Genomic DNA, 12,124 nt, shown 5'->3' on the forward strand with positions numbered 1-12,124 from the left:
GTAGGGGGGGGGGTATATACATGTTATAGTGTGTATAGTGGTATAGGGCGGGGTTAGTGTACAGACATGGTATAGGGCGGGGTTAGTGTACAGACATGGTATAGGGCGGGGTTAGTATACATGTTATAGGGCGGGGTTAGTGTACAGACATGTTATAGGGCGGGGTTAGTGTACAGACATGGTATAGGGCGGGGTTAGTGTACAGACATGTTATAGGGCGGGGTTAGTATACATGTTATAGGGCGGGGTTAGTGTACAGATATGGTATAGGGCGGGGTTAGTGTACAGACATGGTATAGGGCGGGGTTAGTGTACAGACATGGTATAGGGCGGGGTTAGTGTACAGACATGGTATAGGGCGGGGTTAGTATACATGTTATAGGGCGGGGTTAGTGTACAGACATGGTATAGGGCGGGGTTAGTGTACAGACATGGTATAGGGCGGGGTTAGTGTACAGACATGGTATAGGGCGGGGTTAGTATACATGTTATAGGGCGGGGTTAGTGTACAGACATGGTATAGGGCGGGGTTAGTGTACAGACATGGTATAGGGCGGGGTTAGTGTACAGACCTGTTATAGGGCGGGGTTAGTGTACAGACATGGTATAGGGCGGGGTTAGTGTACAGACATGGTATAGGGCGGGGTTAGTATACATGTTATAGGGCGGGGTTAGTGTACAGACATGGTATAGGGCGGGGTTAGTGTACAGACATGGTATAGGGCGGGGTTAGTGTACAGACATGGTATAGGGCGGGGTTAGTGTACAGACATGTTATAGGGCGGGGTTAGTATACATGGTATAGGGCGGGGTTAGTATACAGGTTATAGGGCGGGGTTAGTGTACAGACATGGTATAGGGCGGGGTTAGTGTACAGACATGTTATAGGGCGGGGTTAGTATACATGGTATAGGGCGGGGTTAGTGTACAGACATGTTATAGGGCGGGGTTAGTGTACAGACATGGTATAGGGCGGGGTTAGTGTACAGACATGTTATAGGGCGGGGTTAGTATACATGGTATAGGGCGGGGTTAGTGTACAGACATGGTATAGGGCGGGGTTAGTGTACAGACATGGTATAGGGCGGGGTTAGTGTACAGACATGTTATAGGGCGGGGTTAGTGTACAGACATGGTATAGGGCGGGGTTAGTGTACATGTTATAGGTCGGGGTTAGTGTACAAACATGGTATAGGGCGGGGTTAGTGTACAGACATGGTATAGGGCGGGGTTAGTGTACAGACATGTTATAGGGCGGGGTTAGTATACATGTTATAGGGCGGGGTTAGTGTACAGACATGGTATAGGGCGGGGTTAGTGTACAGACATGGTATAGGGCGGGGTTAGTGTACAGACATGGTATAGGGCGGGGTTAGTGTACAGACATGGTATAGGGCGGGGTTAGTGTACAGATATGGTATAGGGCGGGGTTAGTATACATGGTATAGGGCGGGGTTAGTGTACAGACATGTTATAGGGCGGGGTTAGTGTACAGACATGTTATAGGGCGGGGTTAGTGTACAGATATGGTATAGGGCGGGGTTAGTGTACAGACATGGTATAGGGCGGGGTTAGTGTACAGACATGGTATAGGGCGGGGTTAGTGTACAGACATGTTATAGGGCGGGGTTAGTGTACAGACATGGTATAGGGCGGGGTTAGTGTACAGACATGGTATAGGGCGGAGTTAGTGTACAGACATGGTATAGGGCGGGGTTAGTGTACAGACATGGTATAGGGCGGGGTTAGTGTACAGACATGTTATAGGGCGGGGTTAGTGTACAGACATGGTATAGGGCGGGGTTAGTGTACATGTTATAGGGCGGGGTTAGTGTACAAACATGGTATAGGGCGGGGTTAGTGTACAGACATGGTATAGGGCGGGGTTAGTGTACAGACATGGTATAGGGCGGGGTTAGTGTACATGTTATAGGGCGGGGTTAGTGTACATGGTATAGGGCGGGGTTAGTGTACAGACATGGTATAGGGCGGGGTTAGTGTACAGACATGTTATAGGGCGGGGTTAGTATACATGTTATAGGGCGGGGTTAGTGTACAGACATGGTATAGGGCGGGGTTAGTGTACAGACATGTTATAGGGCGGGGTTAGTGTACAGACATGGTATAGGGCGGGGTTAGTGTACAGACATGTTATAGGGCGGGGTTAGTGTACAGACATGTTATAGGGCGGGGTTAGTGTACAGACATGTTATAGGGCGGGGTTAGTATACATGTTATAGGGCGGGGTTAGTGTACAGACATGTTATAGGGCGGGGTTAGTGTACAGACATGGTATAGGGCGGGGTTAGTGTACAGACATGTTATAGGGCGGGGTTAGTGTACAGACATGTTATAGGGCGGGGTTAGTGTACAGACATGGTATAGGGCGGGGTTAGTGTACAGACATGTTATAGGGCGGGGTTAGTATACATGTTATAGGGCGGGGTTAGTGTACAGACATGTTATAGGGCGGGGTTAGTATACATGTTATAGGGCGGGGTTAGTGTACAGACATGTTATAGGCGGGGTTAGTATACATGTTATAGGGCGGGGTTAGTGTACAGACATGTTATAGGGCGGGGTTAGTGTACAGACATGTTATAGGGCGGGGTTAGTGTACAGACATGGTATAGGGCGGGGTTAGTGTACAGACATGTTATAGGGCGGGGTTAGTATACATGTTATAGGGCGGGGTTAGTATACATGTTATAGGGCGGGGTTAGTGTATATGTTATAGGGTGGGGTTAGTGTACATGTTATAGGGCGGGGTTAGTGTACATGTTATAGGGCGGGGTTAGTGTATATGTTATAGGGTGGGGTTAGTGTACATGTTATAGGTCGGGGTTAGTATACATGTTATAGGGCGGGGTTAGTGTACAGACATGGTATAGGGCGGGGTTAGTATACATGGTATAGGGCGGGGTTAGTGTACAGACATGTTATAGGGCGGGGTTAGTGTACAGACATGTTATAGGGCGGGGTTAGTGTACAGACATGTTATAGGGCGGGGTTAGTGTACAGACATGTTATAGGGCGGGGTTAGTGTACAGACATGTTATAGGGCGGGGTTAGTGTACAGACATGGTATAGGGCGGGGTTAGTGTACAGACATGTTATAGGGCGGGGTTAGTGTACAGACATGGTATAGGGCGGGGTTAGTGTACATGTTATAGGGCGGGGTTAGTGTACAAACATGGTATAGGGCGGGGTTAGTGTACAGACATGGTATAGGGCGGGGTTAGTGTACAGACATGGTATAGGGCGGGGTTAGTGTACATGTTATAGGGCGGGGTTAGTGTACATGGTATAGGGCGGGGTTAATGTACAGACATGGTATAGGGCGGGGTTAGTGTACAGACATGTTATAGGGCGGGGTTAGTATACATGTTATAGGGCGGGGTTAGTGTACAGACATGGTATAGGGCGGGGTTAGTGTACAGACATGTTATAGGGCGGGGTTAGTGTACAGACATGGTATAGGGCGGGGTTAGTGTACAGACATGTTATAGGGCGGGGTTAGTGTACAGACATGTTATAGGGCGGGGTTAGTGTACAGACATGTTATAGGGCGGGGTTAGTATACATGTTATAGGGCGGGGTTAGTGTACAGACATGTTATAGGGCGGGGTTAGTGTACAGACATGGTATAGGGCGGGGTTAGTGTACAGACATGTTATAGGGCGGGGTTAGTGTACAGACATGTTATAGGGCGGGGTTAGTGTACAGACATGGTATAGGGCGGGGTTAGTGTACAGACATGTTATAGGGCGGGGTTAGTATACATGTTATAGGGCGGGGTTAGTGTACAGACATGTTATAGGGCGGGGTTAGTATACATGTTATAGGGCGGGGTTAGTGTACAGACATGTTATAGGGCGGGGTTAGTATACATGTTATAGGGCGGGGTTAGTGTACAGACATGTTATAGGGCGGGGTTAGTGTACAGACATGTTATAGGGCGGGGTTAGTGTACAGACATGGTATAGGGCGGGGTTAGTGTACAGACATGTTATAGGGCGGGGTTAGTATACATGTTATAGGGCGGGGTTAGTATACATGTTATAGGGCGGGGTTAGTGTATATGTTATAGGGTGGGGTTAGTGTACATGTTATAGGGCGGGGTTAGTGTACATGTTATAGGGCGGGGTTAGTGTACATGTTATAGGGCGGGGTTAGTGTATATGTTATAGGGTGGGGTTAGTGTACAGACATGGTATAGGGCGGGGTTAGTATACATGGTATAGGGCGGGGTTAGTGTACAGACATGTTATAGGGCGGGGTTAGTGTACAGACATGTTATAGGGCGGGGTTAGTGTACAGACATGTTATAGGGCGGGGTTAGTGTACAGACATGTTATAGGGCGGGGTTAGTGTACAGACATGTTATAGGGCGGGGTTAGTGTACATGTTATAGGGCGGGGTTAGTGTATATGTTATAGGGTGGGGTTAGTGTACAGACATGGTATAGGGCGGGGTTAGTATACATGGTATAGGGCGGGGTTAGTGTACAGACAGGTTATTATACATACATGTTCCATATGATAATGTTACTGCTTTTGGTTTCTTGCAGTATTTATGAATGCCGCCATCCCCATCGCTGCTGTGCTGATAGTAAGTGAACCTCCGTGTCCTGCCCCCCCATTTCTGACTCCTCCCCCATTGCTGACTCCTCCCCCTTCCCATTGCTGACTCCTCCCCCTGTATCGCTGACTCTTCGCCCTTGTTTCTCTTCACCCAGACATTTGTGGTCCACGTTCATCTCCTGAGCTGCAATGACTCCTCCCCCTCTATCGCGGACACCTCCCCCTCTATCGCTGACTCCTCCCCTCTATCGCTGACTCCTCCCCTCTATCGCTGACTCCTCCCCTCTATCGCTGACTCCTCCCCTCTGTCGCTGACTCCTCCCCTCTGTCGCTGACTCCTCCCCTCTGTCGCTGACTCCTCCCCTCTGTCGCTGACTCCTCCCCTCTGTCGCTGACTCCTCCCCTCTGTCGCTGACTCCTCCCCTCTGTCGCTGTCTCCTCCCCCTATTTTCTCCTCATCCAGACATTTGTGGTCCACGTTCATCTCCTGAGCTGCAATGACTCCTCCCCCTCTTTCGCTGACTCCTCCCCCTCTTTCGCTGACTCCTCCCCCTCTATTGCTGACTCCTCCCCCTCTATCGCTGACTCCCCCCTCTATCGCTGACTCCTCCCCTCTATCGCTGACTCCTCCCCCTCTTTTCTCCTCATCCAGACATTTGTGGTCCACGTTCATCTCCTGAGCCGCAATGACTCCTCCCCCTCTATCGTGGACACCTCCCCCTCTATCACTGACTCCTCCTCTCTATCGCTGACTCCTCCCCTCTATCGCTGACTCCTCCCCCTCTTTTCCCCTCATCCAGACATTTGTGGTCCACGTTCATCTCCTGAGCCGCAATGACTTCTCCCCGGCCGTGGCCTTCGCCTCCCTCTCCCTCTTCCACATCCTGGTGACTCCATTATTCCTGCTCTCCAGTGTGGTCCGCTCCACTGTGAAGGCCTTGGTCAGGTGACTGGTGGGGGTGTACAGGGTGGGGGTATGAGGTGGGTGAGGGGGTGTACAGGGTGGGGGGGTGAGGGGGGTATACAGGGTGGGGGTATGAGGTGGGTGAGGAGGGTATACAGGGTGGGGGGGTGAAGTGGGTGAGGGGGGTATACAGGGTGGGGGGGTGAGGTGGGTGAGGGGGGTATACAGGGTGGGGGTATACAGGGTGGGGGGGGGGTGAAGTGGGTGAGGGGGGTATACAGGGTGGGGGGGTGAGGTGGGTGAGGGGGGTATACAGGGTGGGGGTATACAGGGTGGGGGGGTGAGGGGGGTATACAGGGTGGGGGTATACAGGGTGGGGGGGTGAGGGGGGTATACAGGGTGGGGGTATACAGGGTGGGGGGGTGAGGTGGGTGAGGAGGGTATACAGGGTGGGGGGGTGAAGTGGGTGAGGGGGGTATACAGGGTGGGGGGGTGAGGTGGGTGAGGGGGGTATACAGGGTGGGGGTATACAGGGTGGGGGGGTGAAGTGGGTGAGGGGGGTATACAGGGTGGGGGGGTGAGGTGGGTGAGGGGGGTATACAGGGTGGGGGTATACAGGGTGGGGGGGTGAGGGGGGTATACAGGGTGGGGGTATACAGGGTGGGGGGGTGAGGGGGGTATACAGGGTGGGGGTATACAGGGTGGGGGGGTGAGGTGGGTGAGGAGGGTATACAGGGTGGGGGGGTGAAGTGGGTGAGGGGGGTATACAGGGTGGGGGGGTGAGGTGGGTGAGGGGGGTATACAGGGTGGGGGTATACAGGGTGGGGGGGTGAGGTGGGTGAGGAGGGTATACAGGGTGGGGGGGGTGAGGTGGGTGAGGGGGGTATACAGGGTGGGGGTATACAGGGTGGGGGGGTGAAGTGGGTGAGGGGGTATACAGGGTGGGGGGGTGAGGTGGGTGAGGGGGGTATACAGGGTGGGGGTATACAGGGTGGGGGGGTGAGGGGGGTATACAGGGTGGGGGTATACAGGGTGGGGGGGTGAGGGGGGTATACAGGGTGGGGGTATACAGGGTGGGGGGGTGAGGTGGGTGAGGAGGGTATACAGGGTGGGGGGGTGAGGTGGGTGAGGGGGGTATACAGGGTGGGGGTATACAGGGTGGGGGGGTGAGGTGGGTGAGGAGGGTATACAGGGTGGGGGGGTGAGGTGGGTGAGGAGGGTATACAGGGTGGGGGGGTGAGGTGGGTGAGGAGGGTATACAGGGTGGGGGGGTGAGGTGGGTGAGGGGGGTATACAGGGTGGGGGGGTGAGGTGGGTGAGGAGGGTATACAGGGTGGGGGGGTGAGGTGGGTGAGGAGGGTATACAGGGTGGGGGGGGTGAGGTGGGTGAGGGGGGTATACAGGGTGGGGGTATGAGGTGGCTGCCATGGTTACCGCCCTGTTCTGTGTCCGGGCAGCGTCCAGAAGTTGAGTGAATTCTTCTCCAGTGAGGAGATTGGGGAGGAGCCGGAGAGATGTTCTCTGAGCCGCAGGACAGGGAATCAGAGCAAGTATCAGGCGCTGGTGAGTATACAGCGTATACCCGGGACCCCCCGGCCTGCCCGCAGCGTATACCTGGGACCCCCGGCCCGCCTGCCCACCCACAGCGTATACCTGGGACCCCCGGCCCGCCTGCCCACCCACAGCGTATACCCAGGATCCCCGGCCTGACCACCCACAGCGTATACCCGGGACCCCCGGCCCGCCTGCCCGCCCACAGCGTATACCCGGGACCCCCGGCCCGCCTGCCCGCCCACAGCGTATACCCGGGACCCCCGGCCCGCCTGCCCGCCCACAGCGTATACCCGGGACCCCCAACCTGCCCATCCACAGCGTATACCCGGGACCCCCTGCCTGTCTGCCCGCCCGCAGCGTATACCTGGGACCCCCGGCCCGCCCGCCCGCAGCATATACCCGGGATCCCCGGCCTGACCACCCACAGCGTATACCCGGGACCCCCTGCCTGCCCGCAGCGTATACCTGGGACCCCTGGCCCGCCCGCCCGCAGCATATACCCGGGATCCCCGGCCTGACCACCCACAGCGTATACCCGGGACCCCCGGGCTGCCCGCAGCGTATACCCAGGACCCCCGGCCTGACCACCCACAGCGTATACCCGGGACCCCCTGCCTGCCCGCAGCGTATACCCGGGACCCCCGGCCCGCCCGCCGCATATACCCGGGATCCCCAGCCTGACCACCCACAGCGTATACCCGGGACCCCCGGGCTGCCCGCAGCGTATACCCAGGACCCCCGGCCCGCCTGCCCACCCACAACATATACCCAGGACCTGCCTGCCCACCCGCCCGCAGCGTATACCCGGGACTCCCAGCGCCCACCTGTTGCCCCGATAAAATCTATGCCCCAACCTTCCTATCAGCATAATAACAGTGCTAGTCACCTGACCCGCCCCCCGCCGCCCTCCTCACCAGCCTCTGTCTCCCCTGTACAGCCCCTCAAAGTGGTGAATCGTAAGAGGCCAATAAGAGATGACTGGACCACCTACACCTGTGCGCAGCGGAGGCCGGAGAATGACCCCCAGGAGGAGGAGCCCTGTGTAAAGGTGAACCCCTAAACTTTTCATCCACAACCGAGGATTAAGGGAGCCCTCTGTGTGGTGGTACCGCATGGGTGCGGTGGTTGTTACTGCCCTGACGGTGAGCAGTGACGGATGGCCGGTAACAGGTTAGCTGGTAGTACAGTGCTCTGCCGGAACTTCAGAGGTACAATAAGTAGAATACTTGAGAGTAGAGACAATACTTGTGCCCGTGTTTTGACACCACCTAGTGCCCACCAGTGTCAGGCGACCCGTCCTAGTGGGTGACACAAGCCCCAGACCTTGTTACTTGGGATGGGTGGAATGTTGAGGGTTTCCTGCTTACACCCACGCTGTGAGATAGAGTTCCTAGGTTTACTGCAACTTTGCTCTATCCGGATCAGTTCCTTCACTTCTTTGTGGATACTGTCCTGCACTGTGTTACTCTTAGGAAGGTCCCTGACTTGTCCTCTCTAGTTGTGACTTAACACTGCATAGTGTGGAGTGGAGTTACTTGAAGAGAAACTGTATGGAGCGTCCTACCTCTACAGAGTCTAAAGGCAAACAGACCCTACACTTCCTCTACCCATGTGACTTCCTTCCTACAGCATGTGTAAACTGTGCTGTGAGTGGGTGAGGAGTGCGTGTGAAGAAGTAAAGGGAGAGCTGATAGGTTAAGAGAAGAGAGAACTCTCATTGGTCTACAGATCCATGTGGTACATAAACAAAACAATAACCCTTTGGGTACTACAGCCGTGCAATAAGCAGGATTACTTACGGGTAATCTTGTTTTCAGTAGGTCATGAGAGCAGCCCTGGAGAGCACCTCCCACCGCAGGGAGAAGAGAACCGCTTAACACGCCTCTCCACACCTCAGCTCTTAGGAAGTACTCCAGCGGAGCAATATACTGTATATATGTATACACAGAAAAAAACTCCGGCTCAATACAGGGCAGGGTATTTAGGAGGGGTGCTGAAAACAAGATTACCCGTAAGTAATCCCGTAACGCCCTATGACAGCGCCCCTGGAGGACTAGAATAGTAACTGGCTAAATTAGGGGGGGGGACTACTGCCGACAATACTTTTCGGCCGAAAGCTAAATCAGACAGTGGTCTAGTCTATAGTGTCTTAGGAAAGTATGGCTTGTGCTCCAAGTTGCGGCCTTACATATTTGGTCTAAAGAGGCATCTGCCCGCTCAGCCCAGGAAGTTGCCACCAACCTAGTGGAATGAGCCGTGAAGGAGGATGGAGATGCCTTTCCCTGACTGGAGTACGCTGGCGAGATTACTTGCTTAATCCGTCTACTTACAGATGTTTTTGTTGCAGTCTTCCCTTTATTTGGGCCAGAAAACTGTACAAGGAGATTCTCAGCTGATCTGAACTCTTTTGTTGCTTCTAAATATCTTAGAAGACATCTTCTGACATCTAGATTTTTGGGTTATTACAGAATGAAGGTAGAATTATTTCTTGGTGTTTGTGAAATTCTGAGACGACTTCTGAGAACTAAGGGCAGATACCTGGGTTTTAAATCCATGTCCAGACCTGCTTGCAAAAAGTCTAGAATCAGAGGGATATCTGGTTTGTCTAGAGGGTCCTGCTTACCCTGAGAAAACATCCCGCCACACTCTGAAGTAAATGTTAGATGTAGTGTCCTTCCTGCTGGCGAGTAAGGTGTCGATGACTGGATCTGAGAAGCCCCTTCTTTTTAGAATGCACCGTTCAGCATCCAGACAGTCAAGTGTAGATGCGGGTCCCGCGGATGATGTACTGGGCCTTGCGATAGGAGATCTTTGATATCTGGTAGAATCCAGGGTTGAGCTACTGACAACATCCTTAGGTGTGAGAACCATGGTCTTCTTGGCCAAAAGGGCGCTATCAGCAGGATTTTTGCTTTGTCTTCCCGTTTTCCTGATTACTCGAGGAATTAGACGGAAGGGAGGAAGGGCGTAGCCTCTTTCTTTTGCCCAGTGGAGGGAGAAGGCATCTACTGCTGTTGGAGAGTCTTGTGGATTCAGAGAGCAGAACCTGTGGGTCTTCCAGTTTTCTTTTGTGGCAAAGAGATCTATTGTTGGAGAACCGTACCTTTTTATTATTTGAAGGAATATCTGGTTGTTCAGGGACCAATCTGCTTGTCGTAGATGGACGCGACTTAGAAAATCCGCCACTTGGTTCTCTTTCCCCTTCAGGTGGACTGCCAACAGCGATTTCAAATTCTCCTCTGCGAAAGAAAAAATCTGAAAGGACAGATTCAAGACGGGGTAAGACTTGGTTCCACCCTGTTTGTTGATATCTGATAGTGCGGTTGTATTGTCCGAATACACTAACACGTGGTGGTCCTTTATTTGTTGTCTGAAACTGTCTAAGGCTTTCAGTATTGCCAGTAACTCCTTGAGGTTTGACGACTGGTTTTGAAGTTGGGGTGTCCAATGACCCTGTGATATCTGACTGTCCAGATGGGCTCCCCACCCCCAGGGACTGGCATCCGTGGTTATCCTGAATATTGGTTGGGGATACCATAGAATGCCCCGGGAGAGATTTTCTTGGATTGACCACCATTGGAGGGATAGTCTCGCTTTGGAAGAAAGGGCAAATGGGAGATCTAGGGTCTCTTGAGTCCCGTTCCAAGTAGACAGGATGTTGTTTTGGAGAGTTCTTGACCTGATCTGGGCCCACCTCACGGCTGGTATGCAGGAGGTTAATAGTCCCAAGACTGACATAGCCTCTCTGAAGGATGGCCTGTAGGTGACAAACAGCGTTTGAACCCTCTGTTTTACTGTTTGTTGCTTCACCTCTAGAAGAAAACTCATTTGAACTGTTGAGTCCAGGAGTACGCCTAGAAATACGAAGGAATAAGGTTGGATTTGTTGGCATTTATGTTCCACCCTAAGGATTTTATTATCTGAGCTGCCTGCTCTATGTGGAGGTGAAGCGTCTGGACGGAGTCTGCTATCAGTAAGAAATCGTCCAAGTATGGGACTAGTACTATGTCTTTTGTCCTTAGAAATGCTGTCATGTCCGCTACCACTTTTATAAATACTCTTGGGGCCTGAGAGACCCCGAAGGGCATTGCCCTGTACTGAAAATGAGACCATGTTCCCTTTAGAAAGACTGCTACTCTCAGAAACCTTTGATGGGTATGTGGTAGTATGCGTCCTCCAAATCTATGGAGGCCATGAGGCAGTTTGGGAACAGAAGATGTATAGCGGATTTTAGGGACTCCATCCTGAACTTTTTGTATTTTAGGTACAGGTTCAGTCCTTCCAGGTTGATGATCACCCGAAAGGAACCGTTTGGTTTCGTAACTAAAAACAGGGGGGAATAAAATCCCTTCCCTTGTTCCAGAGGCGGAGCCGGTATAAGCCTTTTGTCTAGTAGAGTCAGTACCTCCAACTCCATTGCTAATTGTTTCTTTTCGTCTGGCAGTCGCCTGGTGGGAAGATATCTGTCCCCCGGAAGGCTGCTGAATTCTAACCTCCCGAGATGGTATTTAGAACCCACGGACTGGAGGAAATTTCCCTCCAAGCCTGGGCGAAAAGGGACAGACGCCCTCCCACCGGGCACCCGTCATTGCTGGGTGTCTTTGGGTTTGTCCTTCCTGGAAAAAAGAAACCCTTTCCCTTTACTGGATACTTTCAACTTTTTACTGGTATTCTGAGGGGGTCTAAAAGATCTCTTAGGGTGGTATTACACGGAACGATAATCGGCCGAATTGGCCCGATTCGGCCGATTATCGCTCCGTGTAATAAATGCAACGATCAGCCGATGACAACGATCATCGGCTGATCGTTGATATAATTTAGAACCTATTTTCGTCGGGCGCCGACCGCGCACCGCTGCGTGTAATAGCGGTGCGTGGCCGGCGACTAACGATATACATTACCCATCCACGTTCCAGGGCTGCTCCTGCCGTCCGCTTCTCCTTGCGTCCCGCGCGCGCTCTAGCGTCACAGAGGCCTGTCAGCTGATAGGCCGCTCAGCCAATCACAGGCCACGGCGGTCCCGGCCTGTGATTGGCTGAGCGGCCTACCAGCTGACAGGCTGCTGTGACGCTAGAGAGCGCGC

At 53.1% G+C, this 12,124-nt stretch overlaps 1 protein-coding gene across 1 annotated transcript in view; it reads left to right on the plus strand.

Moving 5' to 3' along the window:
- ABCC8 (ATP binding cassette subfamily C member 8) overlaps positions 1-12,124 on the plus strand; it is a 122,579-nt gene that overhangs the window by 46,563 nt on the left and 63,892 nt on the right. The window contains exons 6-9 of the mRNA XM_069967758.1: positions 4,571-4,611; positions 5,384-5,529; positions 6,945-7,050; positions 7,979-8,089. Coding sequence (XP_069823859.1) covers positions 4,571-4,611; positions 5,384-5,529; positions 6,945-7,050; positions 7,979-8,089 — 404 coding nt within the window. The remainder of the gene's footprint in view (positions 1-4,570; positions 4,612-5,383; positions 5,530-6,944; positions 7,051-7,978; positions 8,090-12,124) is intronic.

Source organism: Dendropsophus ebraccatus, chromosome 4 (assembly GCF_027789765.1).
Source record: "Dendropsophus ebraccatus isolate aDenEbr1 chromosome 4, aDenEbr1.pat, whole genome shotgun sequence".
NCBI lineage: Eukaryota > Metazoa > Chordata > Amphibia > Anura > Hylidae > Dendropsophus > Dendropsophus ebraccatus.